This window comes from Capricornis sumatraensis, chromosome 2 (genome assembly GCF_032405125.1).
Source record: "Capricornis sumatraensis isolate serow.1 chromosome 2, serow.2, whole genome shotgun sequence".
NCBI lineage: Eukaryota > Metazoa > Chordata > Mammalia > Artiodactyla > Bovidae > Capricornis > Capricornis sumatraensis.
In genome coordinates, this window is record NC_091070.1 from 59,352,220 (window position 1) to 59,366,021 (window position 13,802).

Genomic DNA, 13,802 nt, shown 5'->3' on the forward strand with positions numbered 1-13,802 from the left:
GGGTCTCCCCCCGGGCCCGCGCGGCGGCAGGACGGCGTTGCCCTGCTCCCTGCGGGGCTCCGGGCCCTACCTCGCGGGGCTCTCCCCTCCCGCCCCGCCCCGCCGCCGCCCCCGCGGGAGTCGGACGGTGTCTTCTTGCGGAAAGGAAACGAGACTCGATATTAGAACCGGGGAAGCCCTTAACCTTCCAGGTCCTCCAGCCAGCTCATGTGTCTTAGATCGGATGAACCTGACATTGAAAAGATAGTCTTACAACTCGGCTCGTTTTAGGATGACAGGTTACATTTTAACTTTCAGGGTATACAACAGAGAATTAAACTTGAGTTAGCAAAGGCAGCTGACTCCAGGCTATCGTCTTTGACCCAGTGGCCACGGCTGAGGGGCGAGGGTTTAAGGGACTGGGTCGATTCCTAATTGTGTAACAACTGCAGTCCTCTGTCTTAGGTCCTTGACAAAGACCCATCGTTGAGTGGGGCTGTTCATGCCAATATTTACTAAGCGACATTTTCAAACTATGTGAAGACCCATTTTAAGAATTTATTCATCAGTGATGGAGAAGTATGAAAAAATTGGGAAAATTGGTGAAGGATCCTATGGAGTTGTTTTCAAATGCCGAAACAGGGATACAGGCCAGATTGTGGCCATCAAGAGGTTTCTGGAATCAGAAGATGACCCTGTCATAAAGAAAATCGCCCTTCGAGAAATCCGCATGCTCAAGGTAATTTCTTTAAGGTGAATTTTCAGGAACTAAAAAGAAAAATAAATTAAAGTGAGTCATGTTATATGAAATAAATGCCTTGAGATGTGGTCACATCTTCCTTCACAGACTTTGGTCCTCAGTGATACGGATGGGGTGTCTGTGCACCAGTCACCAATTGTATAATGAATTACAAAGTCATAGGTGTGGGGAAAGATGGTGTTCACTTTCAGACTTGCTGTGGGATATTTCATTTTTCTTCCCAGTAGCTTCTTTCGCATGTCATCTGTAGATCTGGTTCCTCAAGAGTCATCAACTTTAATAGCACAGGAACTTTCCACAACTCCAGTCTGCTGACTGTGCATGATTTTTACACTTCCAGGCTAGCGTCTGTTGATAGTCTGTGAAGAGAATTAATCATTCACCTGTTTTCAAACTCCCAGGAAGCTGACAGGTTCTCATTACACCTCGCATTGATCTACTGCTGAGCTTCATAATGTCTTTGTCTTGTCTCTAGAAGAAGGATTTTTCTGTAAGTGAAATGATTGCTTTTAAAATGTTCACTAGTTAGCTCTTGGAGACCATGATACTTGGAGGGGGTGAGTGTTTATTACAAGCTGAAAGTATCTTTTTCCTGAAATGGAAATGAAGAAAGAAAGTATTTTTCCTTCATTTTTTTTTATTTCTGTGAAGATGAACTCCAAATCCTGCCCTATGTAGAATGCGACCTGCAGTGAACACGGTGAAGGTTAACATTCAACAAATTGACTTTCTCTGTCAGGTCTGGTTTTAAACAGGACCTAGGACTTCCCTGGTGGCTCAGATGGTAAAGCCTCTGTCTACAATGCGGGAGACCTGGGTTTGATCCCTGGGTCAGGAAGATCCCCTGGAGAAGGCGATGACACCCCACTCCAGTACTCTTGCCTGGAAAATCCCATGGACAGAGGAGCCTGGTAGGCTGCAGTCCATGGGGTCACAAAGAGTCGGACACGACTGAGCGACTTCACTTTCACTTTCTGTGTTAAGTGTAACTGACTATCCAACAAGGAAGAGCAGCCTCGTGGGGGCTGAGTGGAATATCTGGGGAGTCTCCTCTTACCTCTGCTTCTCCCTTTTCTCCAGGGCTCTCTAAATTCTTCTCTCCTGTGAATTAAGCGGATGGGGTTATTGCTGGACCCCAAATAGGAAGTAGCAGGCTTTAGATAAGTTAAAACAGGAGAACAGGAAAACTTTCTCTCTTTAGGTCTAGGACATTTTTCCCAGCAGAATGTTTTCAGTTCGAGAAGACACTTCTGAAGCCCCCGTGCAGTGCTCCCTAGGGCAGCGTGAGACAGCAGTGTTGGCGCATCTCCCTGGACTCCCTGCCCTCCCCCCTCTCTACACAGGTAGAGGTTTCTCGCACGGTTTCTCTGGGGCCCATGGGCATTTCTCACTTGCTTAGGCTTTCCCTAGAGGAGAAGGTGATCATTGAATTTCAACGGGGTTCATTTACTCCAAAGAAAAGCCAGTCTGTTTCTAGTGGAGAGATACTCTTTTTCTGATTCTGAAGGTCACCTGCGGGTGCCTCTCTGAAGCCTCTCGCTATTCTTTAGCAATATGGTATTTACAAGTTTAGTCTCTGAATTAATTCACTTTCTCTAGGAATGGGGGGCTCGCCTCGGATCTCTGTGTCAACCACTTGGCATGTAATGCACCTCCAATAAATGTTATTGTTGAACTGCAAAAAAGATGTTAACAAAATAAGCTCCTAGAAACTGTAGGTTGGGACTTCCCTGGTAGTCCAGTGATTCAGGCTCTGTGCTTCCACTGCAGGAGTTGGGGGTTCGATTCCTGGCCTGGGAACTAAGGTCCCATATGCCCTATGGCACAACTGAAAAAGAAAGGGTAGGTGTTGCCAATAAATTAGGAAGTCAGATGTGTTTTCTTGAATAACTGAATACTGATGTCCTCTGAAGGATAGGCGTGTATGCAGGACCCTGATTTCAACGCACACAACACTCCATTCCCCAAAATCAAGGGCACAGCTGTAGACTCCCCTGGTCTGTATGAGGTGATGGGACTAGATTATCAGTAGAGCCTGTCCCTTCAACCCCTAACTTGTCTGAATTCTTGATATTCTTAAGACATAATGGGTGCTTAAATATTTGCTGAATAAATGAATTGAGGATTTGTTAAATCAAGTCATATTTTTCCCATATATTTATTCAGTAAATATTTATGGAGTCTCATTGTACCTAAAATAATGTTTGCATTCAAGTGTACATCCTGTCTTACAGATGTATAACTGGTGGGAGATGAATTCTCCCTCAGCTCTCACTCCCAGTAGACTGAGTTCCTAGCGGGCAGGGCCTGTGTCATTCACCTTGTGTTCCCATGCCTGGCACAAGCCCTCTAAATAAAGTATTTGGAGGCTTGTTTGAACTAGACTTTGAAATGTTTAGGGAAGCATGGAATCAGAGATAAGGTGTTCAGGGCAGACAGTCTCTGCTAGGGAGAAAAAAAAATGGTGCATGGTGGAAAGCAGTATATGGAGGGAACACAGGTAATAACCCCAAAGTCTTAGCCAAGATTCCTGCTGGGTGCTAACAGGCCTGGGGGAAAAGAGAAGGAAAGGAAGCCAGTGCCCATTAAGAAGGTGAAGGTGAAGGTGAAGCTGAAGGTGAAGTCGCTCAGTTGTGTCCAACTCTTTGCGACCCTGTGGACTGTAACCTACCAGGCTTCTCCATCCATGGGATTTTCCAGGCAAGAATACTGGAGTGGATTGCCATTTCCTTCTCCAGGGGATCTTCCTGACCCAGGGATCGAACCCAGGTCTCCCGCATTGGAGGCAGACACTTTAACCTCTGAGCCACCAGGGAAGGGATGCAAGGAATTTCCTGGAATATAGGTCTGGCCCTGGGATAAGTGATGGTTTGCATATCCATGCACCTGGGTCCCAGATGGCTTTGAGGTTTGGAACCTGCCTTGGGGACATGTTGTCCATGAGAACAAGGAATTGGTGAGGTCTGTGTTCATGTTTAGGGCCCCGTCTGAGCTGCATTCAAGGCATTGCCCCATTGACCATGGAAGGGGAATACTAAACTGGGAACGAAGCACAATTCTGTGAACTCAAGGGCTCACTGAGAGTGCATTCCTAGGGTTTTCCTTGCATACCCCTCACAGAGTTGAGGCTGTTGATGACCTTTGCTAAGGTCAGGAACTAGGATGACTGAGGCTAAAGGTATCTTGGTGACCTTAGTGGGTGAGATTGGTCAAGGGGTGAACCCTAGACTGTGCTTATTGTGATAAGGACAAGTAAAAAAAGCAGATTAAGACCAGATATAGAAGGCTTCAAATGCCAGGCTGAAGAGTTTGGCTTTCACCTGAAAAGAGAGAAACCAGCTAAGATTTTTTTAGTAGAAAGTTATCATTTGCAGACTTTTAAATTTCATGAATCAATAAACTTCAAAAAAAATTTTTTTTACAGATTGGGTGGTCAATATTTGAAGAAACTAGTTTATCACCATTACTTCATAAACAAAAGGACATTTTAATATTTTTTGAGAACTAGGAACAATATAACTTTAGGAAAAAGCAGTCTTCCTGAGAGAGTAGTTGGCAACTAAGACAACATCTCTCTTTATATACGTTTCTCTGGTGTGTGAGAGGATACAACTGTAACAGTGTATGTGTGTATGAGAGAGAGAGAGATCATTGCCCCTATTTTTCCCATTTCACTATCCATTGATGAAAATGTAGACTTCATTTGTTTTGTGCAGCCTAAATGTCACAAAAGTTAGTACTATGTCTGAGAACAAAACTCCCTGGATCAGATGATGTCTTACTTTTAGGATCTATCTGATACAATGGAATTCTAATACTACAAAATAGATGAATGGTCCCTTGGGTTTAATATTATAGTAGAATTTGGCATGTATCTATCTTCAGAGAATTACTTGTATGTTTTTAAAACCATTTATTTAATGACTTAAAGCAACTCCTAATAATTGCTATTGGACTCTTAAAAATTACAGTTTCCATTAAGCAGATGAGATCATGGGTGTGAACTGTCCAGCAGTCAATGCTTAATTATTAAGGCAGCACACCTATAGTGTTTCCTGTTCTTGATGTGAAGCATATATGAAGATGTAACCATCCGTTGGTAAATGGTTTTAAGGATGAAAATTATTAGCAAGAAACCAATTTTGCCAATATTTTTAGAAAACATATTTTTCTAAACATTTGAAACACTTTTCAAATGGTATTACTTCATGCCACTTGGGGAAAAAAATGTATAACACGTTTTTATGAGATAAATTCAGTATTTGTACTCATAAATTGCTTTCTAAATGTAATCCACTCTTCACCAAGAAATCCTATTGCAGTCAACCCTTTAATATTTTCATTTTGAATCTTATTTTTTCCGGGTTACATAATTAGGCTTTTAGAAAAATAAACAATGGCTCCAGTTAAAATTAGTCAGCCCAGGGACTTCCCTGGTGGTCCAGTGATAAAGAATCCACCTTGCAATGCAAGGGATTGAGCATCTGATGCCTGGTCGGGGAACTAAGATCTCACATGCTGAGGAGCTTGTAAGCCGGGGTGCCACAACTAGAGAATCCATGCGCCTCATGGAAAGATCCCATATGACACAATGAAGGTCCGGTGTGCTGCAACTAAGACTTGATGCAGCCAAATAAATACATAAACTAAATAAAGTAGTCAGCTCATACTCTAAAACGGCAGTGACAGATAAAATTATACTGCCGTACCCGAGCACAAAGCAACTGTCCCACCCTTTCTCAAACTCACTTTCCACTGTGGAAAAAAGAAGAAGTCAATATTTTCAGTCAGTGTTTTTTCATTTATTGTTTAGTATTTATTTATCTGGCTGCTCTGGGTCTTAGCTGCAGCATGTGAGACCTTTTAGTTGTGGGATGTGAACTCTTAGGTGTGGCATGTGGGATCTAGTTCCCTGACCAGGGATTGAACTCAGGCCCCCTGCACTGGGAACAGGGAGTCTTAGCCACTGCCCAACCATGGAAGTCCCTCAGTCAATGGTTTTGATGAGAAACCTGCGTGTAAGACAGTTGACACGTGTTCATTTGGCATGAACACAGGAATTTCTACAGAACGCCTGCCATGTTCCAGGCACTGTTCTAGGTGTCTGTCCTCACAAATGAGAGACTAACTGTAAACAAATATGTCACGTGGTGAAAAATGAAGCAGGGTAAGGGGTTAGGGTGAGGGAAGGGCTTGCTTCTTTATACTGAGTGGTTAGGGAAAGCCTTCCTGATGAATGACATTTGAAGACATTCCAGAGGAGATGTGAAGGGGTGACTCTTGCAGCTCTTCAGGGGGAACACATTCTAGGCAGGTGGAGGGTAGGACAGAGGCCCCAAGGGAAGATCAAGTGATGTCATCTAGGAGTGTTCTGGTGTGTTGTGGAAGGAGCAAAGAGAAGAGTGTGCCTGAAGCAGAGTAAGCAAGGATGAGAGTCATGGAAGACGACGTTACAGGGATGAGTGGGCCAGACATGAGGGCCTTGTGGGCCATGGTGGGACTGTGGATTTTACTTTGAGTGAGATGGGAGCCATCAGAGGGTTTTGAGCAGAGGGGTGCCCAGGTGTGTCTTATATCCCAGAAGGGTTCCTCTAGCTGCTGGTTACTCCACCTTCATGAGCAGGAAGCTCTCTTAGCAGACTGCTCATGTGACCCCAGTGTAAGATGATGGGGTTTGGGTCAGATTCAAGATATATTCAGAGAGGAGAGCACATAAGAATCTGATGGTTGGATGAGGAATCAAGAATGACTCCAGAGTTCTTCACTTGAGGACCTAGAAGAACAAAGAGATCATTCACTGATAGGGAGACCCAGGTGCAAATTTAGGGGAAAGAAAATCAAGAATTCTGTTTTGGAAATGTAATATTTGAGATGCAGACCCACTGTAAAGTGGGTAATTAAATGCACAAGTCTGGCATTCAGGGAATATAGTCTGGGGACCTTTCCACCAAGGGGAGCAGAGAGACAAATACCAAAGATTGGGCCCTGGAGCTCCAGCATCTGGAGGTCAATAAGCTGAGGAACCAGTGAAAGAGGTAAGAAGGGGTGCTCTTTGAGGCAGGAAAATTTGAGGTCAATGTCCTTATGAGCTGAGGGAAGGGATTTTCCGGGGGTTCAGTGGTTCGGACTCCAGGCTTCCACTGCAAGGGGTCTGGTTTCAATCACTGATCTAGGAACTAAGATCCCACAAGCTACATGTGAAAGTGAAAGTCGCTCAGTTGTGTTCGACTCTTTGCAACCCCATGGACAGTACAGTTAATCCATGTAATTGTCCAGGCCAGAATACTGGAGTGGGTAGCCTTTCCCTTCTCCAGGTGATCTTCCCGACCCAGGGATCGAACCCAGGTCTCCTGCCTTGCAGGCAGATTCTTTACCAGCTGAGCCACAAGGGAAGCCCACAAGCTACATGGTGTGGCAAAAAAAAAAAAAAAAAAAGGCTGAAGGAAGCAAATGTTTCAAGAATGAGGAGCATTTGTCGAAGGTCACCTTTTGTACAGACTTAGAATTTGCCATTGGCTTTGAAAATATGAGAGTCATTTGAGATCTTACGAGAGCTGTTTGGGTAGAGAGGTAGGAATGAAAGCTTCATCAGGGAGGGTTCAAGAGAAGAACAAAAGAGCAGAGTGAAGACAGTGATAGAGACAACTCTTCTGAGAAGTTTTATTATAAAAGGAAACTGAGAAATGGGGCAGTATGTGCTTAGAAGGATGTGGCATCAAGGGAGAGTTTTTGAAGTTGTTCTTTGTAATATGAAAGAAAGAAGTATGCTAATGGAGGGAGAGAATTCCTGGAGCCATGACCTTGGTTCTAGTCAAGGTAACTCACCTTGAGTTACCAACCTGGACCACGACCAAAAACAGCTATTATAGCATAATAAAAGACCAGTTCAGGGACCGGTTAGGAGATTAGGCCACCTTTTCTTTTATTTGGAATGTTGCTAGGTTCTTTCCCTGTTGCTGCTGCTGCTAAGTCGCTTCAGTCGTGTCCGACTCTATGCTACCCCATAGACGGCAGCCCACCAGGCTCCCCCGTCCCTGGGATTCCCCAGGCAAGAACACTGGAGTGGGTTGCCATTTCCTTCTCCAATGCATGAAAGTGAAAAGTCAAAGTGGAGTCGCTCAGTCGTGTCCGACTCCTAGTGACCCCATGGACTGCAGCCTACCAGGCTCCTCCGTCCATGGGATTTTCCAGGCAAGAGTACTGGAGTGGAGTGCCATTGCCTTCTTTCCCTGCTGCTGCTGCTGCTGCTGCTAAGTCGCTTCAGTCATGTCCGACTCTGTGTGACCCCAGAGATGGCAGCCCACCAGGCTCCCCCATCCCTGGGATTCTCTAGGCAAGAATATTGGAGTGGGTTGCCATTTCCTTCTCCAATGCATGAAAGTGAAAAGTGAAAGTCAGGTCGCTCAGTCGTGTCTGACTCTTAGCGACCCCATGGACTGCAGCCTACAAGGCTCCTCTGTCCATGGGATTTTCCAAGCAAGAGTACTGGAGTGGGGTGCCATTGCCTTCTCCCCTTCTTTCCCTACACTCTCCTTAATCTTTAGGTAACAGGACCCACAGCTATCTTAAAGCTGTTTGGCCTTGAACTTCTTCTACCAGGATGTACAACAGCTGATTTGTGCTATGACCCAGGAACCATTCAGGAAAGAATTCAACCCCTTTTGCATAACTAGGGTTCACACATATAAAAATGTTTTGGATAGGAGGTGTGATGGTCATGAGAGAGGCCAGGTTACAAAGCCAGGTTACAGAGAGAGACAACATTCCTGAAAGGAAATCATCTCAAGAAGGCTGGGACTTCCCTGGTGATCCAGCGGTTAAGAATCCGCCTGCCAGTGCAGGGTACAGGGGTCCAACCCCTGGTCTGGGGAGATCCCACGTGCCGTGGAGCAACTAAGCCTGTGCACCACGACTCCTGAGCCCACGCACTGCAACTAGAGCCTGTGGGCCTCAACAAGAGATGCCGCTGCAATGAGAAGCCTGTGCACCACAATTGGAGAGTAGCCCCTGTTTGCCACAACTAGAGAAAACCCATGTGCAGCAACAAAAACCCAGTGCAGCCATAAATGAAAAAATAAAGTTTTGAAATATCCAAGACTACAGATTAGTTTGTTTGTTGTTGTTGTTGTTGTTTTTTCCAAAAAGTCTGGCATCACAGACCTGTGGTGGGAAGTGGTCTCTGCTTCTGCATAAAGCAGGTGGCTGTACTTGAACCCAACCTAGCCCCTTGGGAAATATCTGTGTGTCCAGCAAGAAAAAAGCTGTGTGGTTCAAAGCAAACATGAGCCAACTGGCCCAGAATCATTGGATTACTAAGGTCCCGAGTCTCTATGTTGCAGAAGCTTCTCTCTGTGGAATGCAAATGGTTGAACTATTGGAAGTGGAATCAAAGAATGCCAGCTAGCAGCTATAAGGTGCCAGCAGATGGTACAGTGGCCTTTAAGTAGATCAGACCAACATCAGTCAAAATTTGTGACCACCCTCCTTCCCTGGTGGTTCACACGGTAAAGAGTCCACTTGCAATGCGGGAGACCTGGGTTCTATCCCTGGGTCGAGAAGATCCCCTGGAGGAAGGCATGGCAATACACTCTAGCATTCTTGCCTGGAGAACCCCCATGGACTGAGGAGCCTGGTAGGCTATAGTCTATGGGATCACAAAGAGTCAGATGAGACTGAGTGACTAAGCACAGCACAGCACCCACACCCTCCTTCCAAAAGGTGAGAAGAGCTAGAGTGAGTGACAATGTGGAGAAGGAATCGTATTCCCATTTGGTGACCCAGTGGTCTTGGGTGAAACCCCAAGAATTGTTACCTAAGATGCACAAATTACACTTACAACAACCCTAGGAGGCAGGCATTGCTATCCCATTTTACTGAAGGATGTAGGATGGTCAATGACTTGCTGTGGCCTCCTGGCTAGTGAGCTGGATGCACACCCAGTCCTGCGGTCCCCACATCCATGCCCTGCTGGTCCCACACCTCGGAACACCAAACATTGCACTCTTTCTGAGTGACCAGTGACTGGTCCTCAGGATTGATCCTGCTCTTGCCTTAGTTCGGAGATTCATGGCTTTCATGGAAACCTGGGGTTCTTACTGGAATATCAGTTCTTTCCAATTTTTGTTCTTTAACCCTATAGATTATTTTAATAGGTACAAAGTTATGGTTTGCAACCCACAAAGGTGAGGATAAACATGGGGGTAAATGTCCATCTAAAACTTTACTATGAACACTACAGTAAAGTTCATTGATTTTTTTAATGTGTATTTTAATTAATTGATTTATTTATTGCTGCACTGTGTCTTCGTTGCTCTGTGGGCTACTCAGTAGTTGCAGTGCAGGAGCTTCTCATTGCCATGGCTTCTCTTGTTGTGGATCGCGGGCTCTAGGGCACGTGGGCTCAGTCGTTTCAGCTCCCCGGCCCCAGAGCATAGGCTCAGTAGTCGTGGTGCATGGGCTTAGCTGCCCTGTGGCATGTGGGATCCTCCTGGATCAGGGATTAAACCTGTGTCTCCTGCATTGGGAGGATTCTTTACCACTGAGCCACCAGGAAAGCCCAAGTTCATTCATTCTTTTCTTTCCCTTTATATATATATTTTAATGAAGCATCGTTGACTTACAATGGTTCAGGTGCACATCAAAGTGATTCAGTTATACATATACATATATATTATTTTTGAGATTTTTTTCAGTATAATTTAATATTACATTATATTATAATATTACATTATAGTATAATATTATAAGATATTGACTATAGTTCCCTGTGCTATACAATAAACCTTTATTGCTTGTTTGCATATCTATTTTTTAATTAGAAATCTATTATTCTATTCATACTAAGAAAAACAAGTAGAATCAAAATGTCATAAATTTTTAAATTAGGCAAAATTCTGTAAGTTTTCTAAAATATATATATTATACCTACTATTTTTATATATGTATACAAAAGCTTTTCTACTATGCTTGATAAAGACTTGAGGAAGAACATCAAAAAAAAAAGAGGAGATGGAGAAATTGGAAAACATAAACTAAATGAAATGGGAGCACTGAATATGAACTAGAAAAAGTGAAACAAACCAGATAAAAGTAAAAGATCCTCATTTAGTCCAGTTGTTTTTAAACACAGCTGCTCGTGAGAAACATATCTGGAGCTTTGGAGAAATACCTGGGCATTTGTATTTTTCAAAAAATTCCAAGATAATTCTGATATGCATCTAGATTTTAAAAAGTTATTACAGGTTTTCCAATTAAATGATACTTTTGGTGATAAAGGATTCACTTTTTTTCTGTTGACGAATCATGATACAGTGGTATTAAGTGAGTAATAGTTACATAATCACAATAGTAGAAGATGTTTATCAGTTTTCACAATCAATAACCAGACAAACAATAAAAGTTAATTACAATTGCAACCCATAATACAAAGACGATTAACCTAACAATATAAAATAATTACAAACAATTTGGGAGGTCAAGCAAAGTGACGTGGAGAGTGGAAGTGCAGTTCATTCATTCTTAATGAGCAGTGTCACGTGCAAGAGGGTGACTGAAAGGTGACCTTTCAGTGTCACCTGAAAGTTGGTTCTTAGGAATTGGGGATCCTAACATTTTATTGTATAAAGCACGTATACATACAGTACATATACAGATGTACGGTATATTTGTGGAGTTAAAATTTCATTTAGGGATGATTAAGAAGGAAAACTCAGCAGTGGCCACAGGACTGGAAAAGGTCAGTTTTCATTCCAATTCCAAAGAAAGGCAATGCAAAAGAATGCTCAAACTACCGCACAATTGCACTCATCTCACATGCTAGTAAAGTGATGCTCAAAGTTCTCCAAGCCAGGCTTCAGCAATACGTGAACCATGAATTCCCTGATGTTCAAGCTGGTTTTAGAAAAGGCAGAGGAACCAGAGATCAAATTGCCAACATCCGCTGGATCATGGAAAAAGCAAGAGAGTTCCAGAAAAACATCTATTTCTGCTTTATTGACTATGCCAAAGCCTTTGACTGTGTGGATCACAATAAACTGTGGAAAATTCTTCAAGAGATGACCTGCCTCTTGAGAAATCTGTATGCAGGTCAGGAAACAACAGTTAGAACTGGACATGGAACAACAGACTGGTTCCAAATAGGAAAAGGAGTACGTCAAGGCTGTATATTGTCACCCTGCTTATTTAACTTATATGCAGAGTACATCATGAGAAACACTGAGCTGGAAGAAACACAAGCTGGAATCAAGATTGCCGGGAGAAATATCAATAACCTCAGATATGCAGATGACACCATCCTTATGGCAGAAAGTGAAGAGGAACTAAAAAGCCTCTTGATGAAAGTCAAAGAGGAGAGCTTAAAGCTCAACATTCAGAAAACGAAGATCATGGCATCCAGTCCCATCACTTCATGGGAAATAGATGCGGAAGCAGTGGAAACAGTGTCAGACTTTATTTTTTGGGGCTCCAAAATCACTGCAGATGGTGACTGCGGCCATGAAATTAAAAGACGCTTACTCCTTGGAAGAAAAGTTATGACCAACCTAGACAGTATATTCAAAAGCAGAGACATTACTTTGCCAACTAAGGTCCGTCTAGTCAAGGCTATGGTTTTTCCTGTGGTCATGTATGGATGTGAGAGTTGGACTGTGAAGAAGGCTGAGCGCTGAAGAATTAATGCTTTTGAACTGTGGTGTTGGAGAAGACTCTTGAGAGTCCCTTGGACTGCAAGGAGATCCAACCAGTTCATTCTGAAGGAGATCAGCCCTGGGATTTCTTTGGAAGGAATGATGCTAAAGCTGAAGCTCCAGTACTTTGGCCACCTGATGCGAAGAGTTGACTCATTGGAAAAGACTCTGATGCTGGGAGGGGTTGGGGGCAGGAGGAGAAGGGGACGACCAAGGATGAGATGGCTGGATGGCATCACTGAGTCGATGGACGGGAGTCTGAGTGAACTCCGGGAGATGGTGATGGACAGGGAGGCCTGGCGTGCTGCGATTCATGGGGTTGCAAAGAGTCGGACACAACTGAGCGACTGAACTGAACTGAAGAAAACCTGTGTAAAAAGACTTCTATGGAGAGAGAGGGAGAGGGCGGGATGATTTGGGAGAATGGCATTCTATAATGTATACTATCATGTAAGAATTGAATCGCCAGTCTATGTCTGACGCAGGATACAGCATGCTTGGGGCTGGTGCATGGGGATCACCCACAGAGATGTTATGGGGAGGGAGGTGGGAGGGGGTTTCATGTTTGGGAACACATGTAAGAATTAAAGATTTTAAAATTTAATTAAAAAAAAAGAAAAAAAAAAGAGGAAAAAAAAAAAAGAAAAAAAATAAAAAAAAAATAAAGGAGAATGCCAGTTTTGCTGCTACAGAATAAAGTTATAATAATGGAAAAAAAAAAAAAAAAAGACTTCTATGAGTAACAAATAAGGAAAAAAAGAGGTCCATGGGGTATAGGAAGGTAAGAATGCTGACTATGTTCTATGTGTCAGAAACATGCGCTCATTTGACTGTAATTAGACATGAAGAGTAACAACCTACCACATGTTCAGAACATTCCATTTTTTCCTAGTCTCCTCACTTTCAGTAACTTCCAATGAGGCTGTGGGCTGTGAGACTGCTTGGGAATAGAAGCCGCAGTTAGGAGCTTCAGTTTCTGATCCGGATTGAAGCTGTTGGGTAACCTTGGGCAAGCTCCAGTGCCTCCTGGAACCCGGCCCCCCCTTATCGCCGTGATTTATGTCTCTGTTTGGCATTGCTGGGCTGACTCACTGCCGAGGGGAGCAGAGTGCTTCGGGGACAAACACCTTAGAGCGGTCAAGCCCCTTAAGGATGGACGGGCAGGAGAGCAGAGGTTCAGAAAGAGCAGCAGCCAAGGACAGAGTGGGAGAAAGGAGGAGCAGTGGGGGAAGGAGAGAGAAAGGTACGGGTTGGCAGAAAGGTGGGCGACCAAGAGGAGAAGCTGAAGGGGATAGCACTTCACACGGTCTCTCCTGTCTTACAACATCAGACCAGAAGTGCTGCTGGGCAAATTACCATCCTGATGACTGTAAATTGCT

At 43.9% G+C, this 13,802-nt stretch overlaps 1 protein-coding gene across 4 annotated transcripts in view; it reads left to right on the forward strand.

Moving 5' to 3' along the window:
- Window positions 1-550: 550 nt before the first annotated feature.
- The window catches only part of CDKL1 (cyclin dependent kinase like 1), a 53,594-nt gene continuing 40,342 nt past the window's right edge, over window positions 551-13,802 (forward strand). For all 4 annotated transcript variants that reach the window (XM_068965210.1, XM_068965211.1, XM_068965213.1 and 1 more), the window contains exon 1: window positions 551-718. In XM_068965210.1, coding sequence (XP_068821311.1) covers window positions 551-718 — 168 coding nt within the window. The remainder of the gene's footprint in view (window positions 719-13,802) is intronic.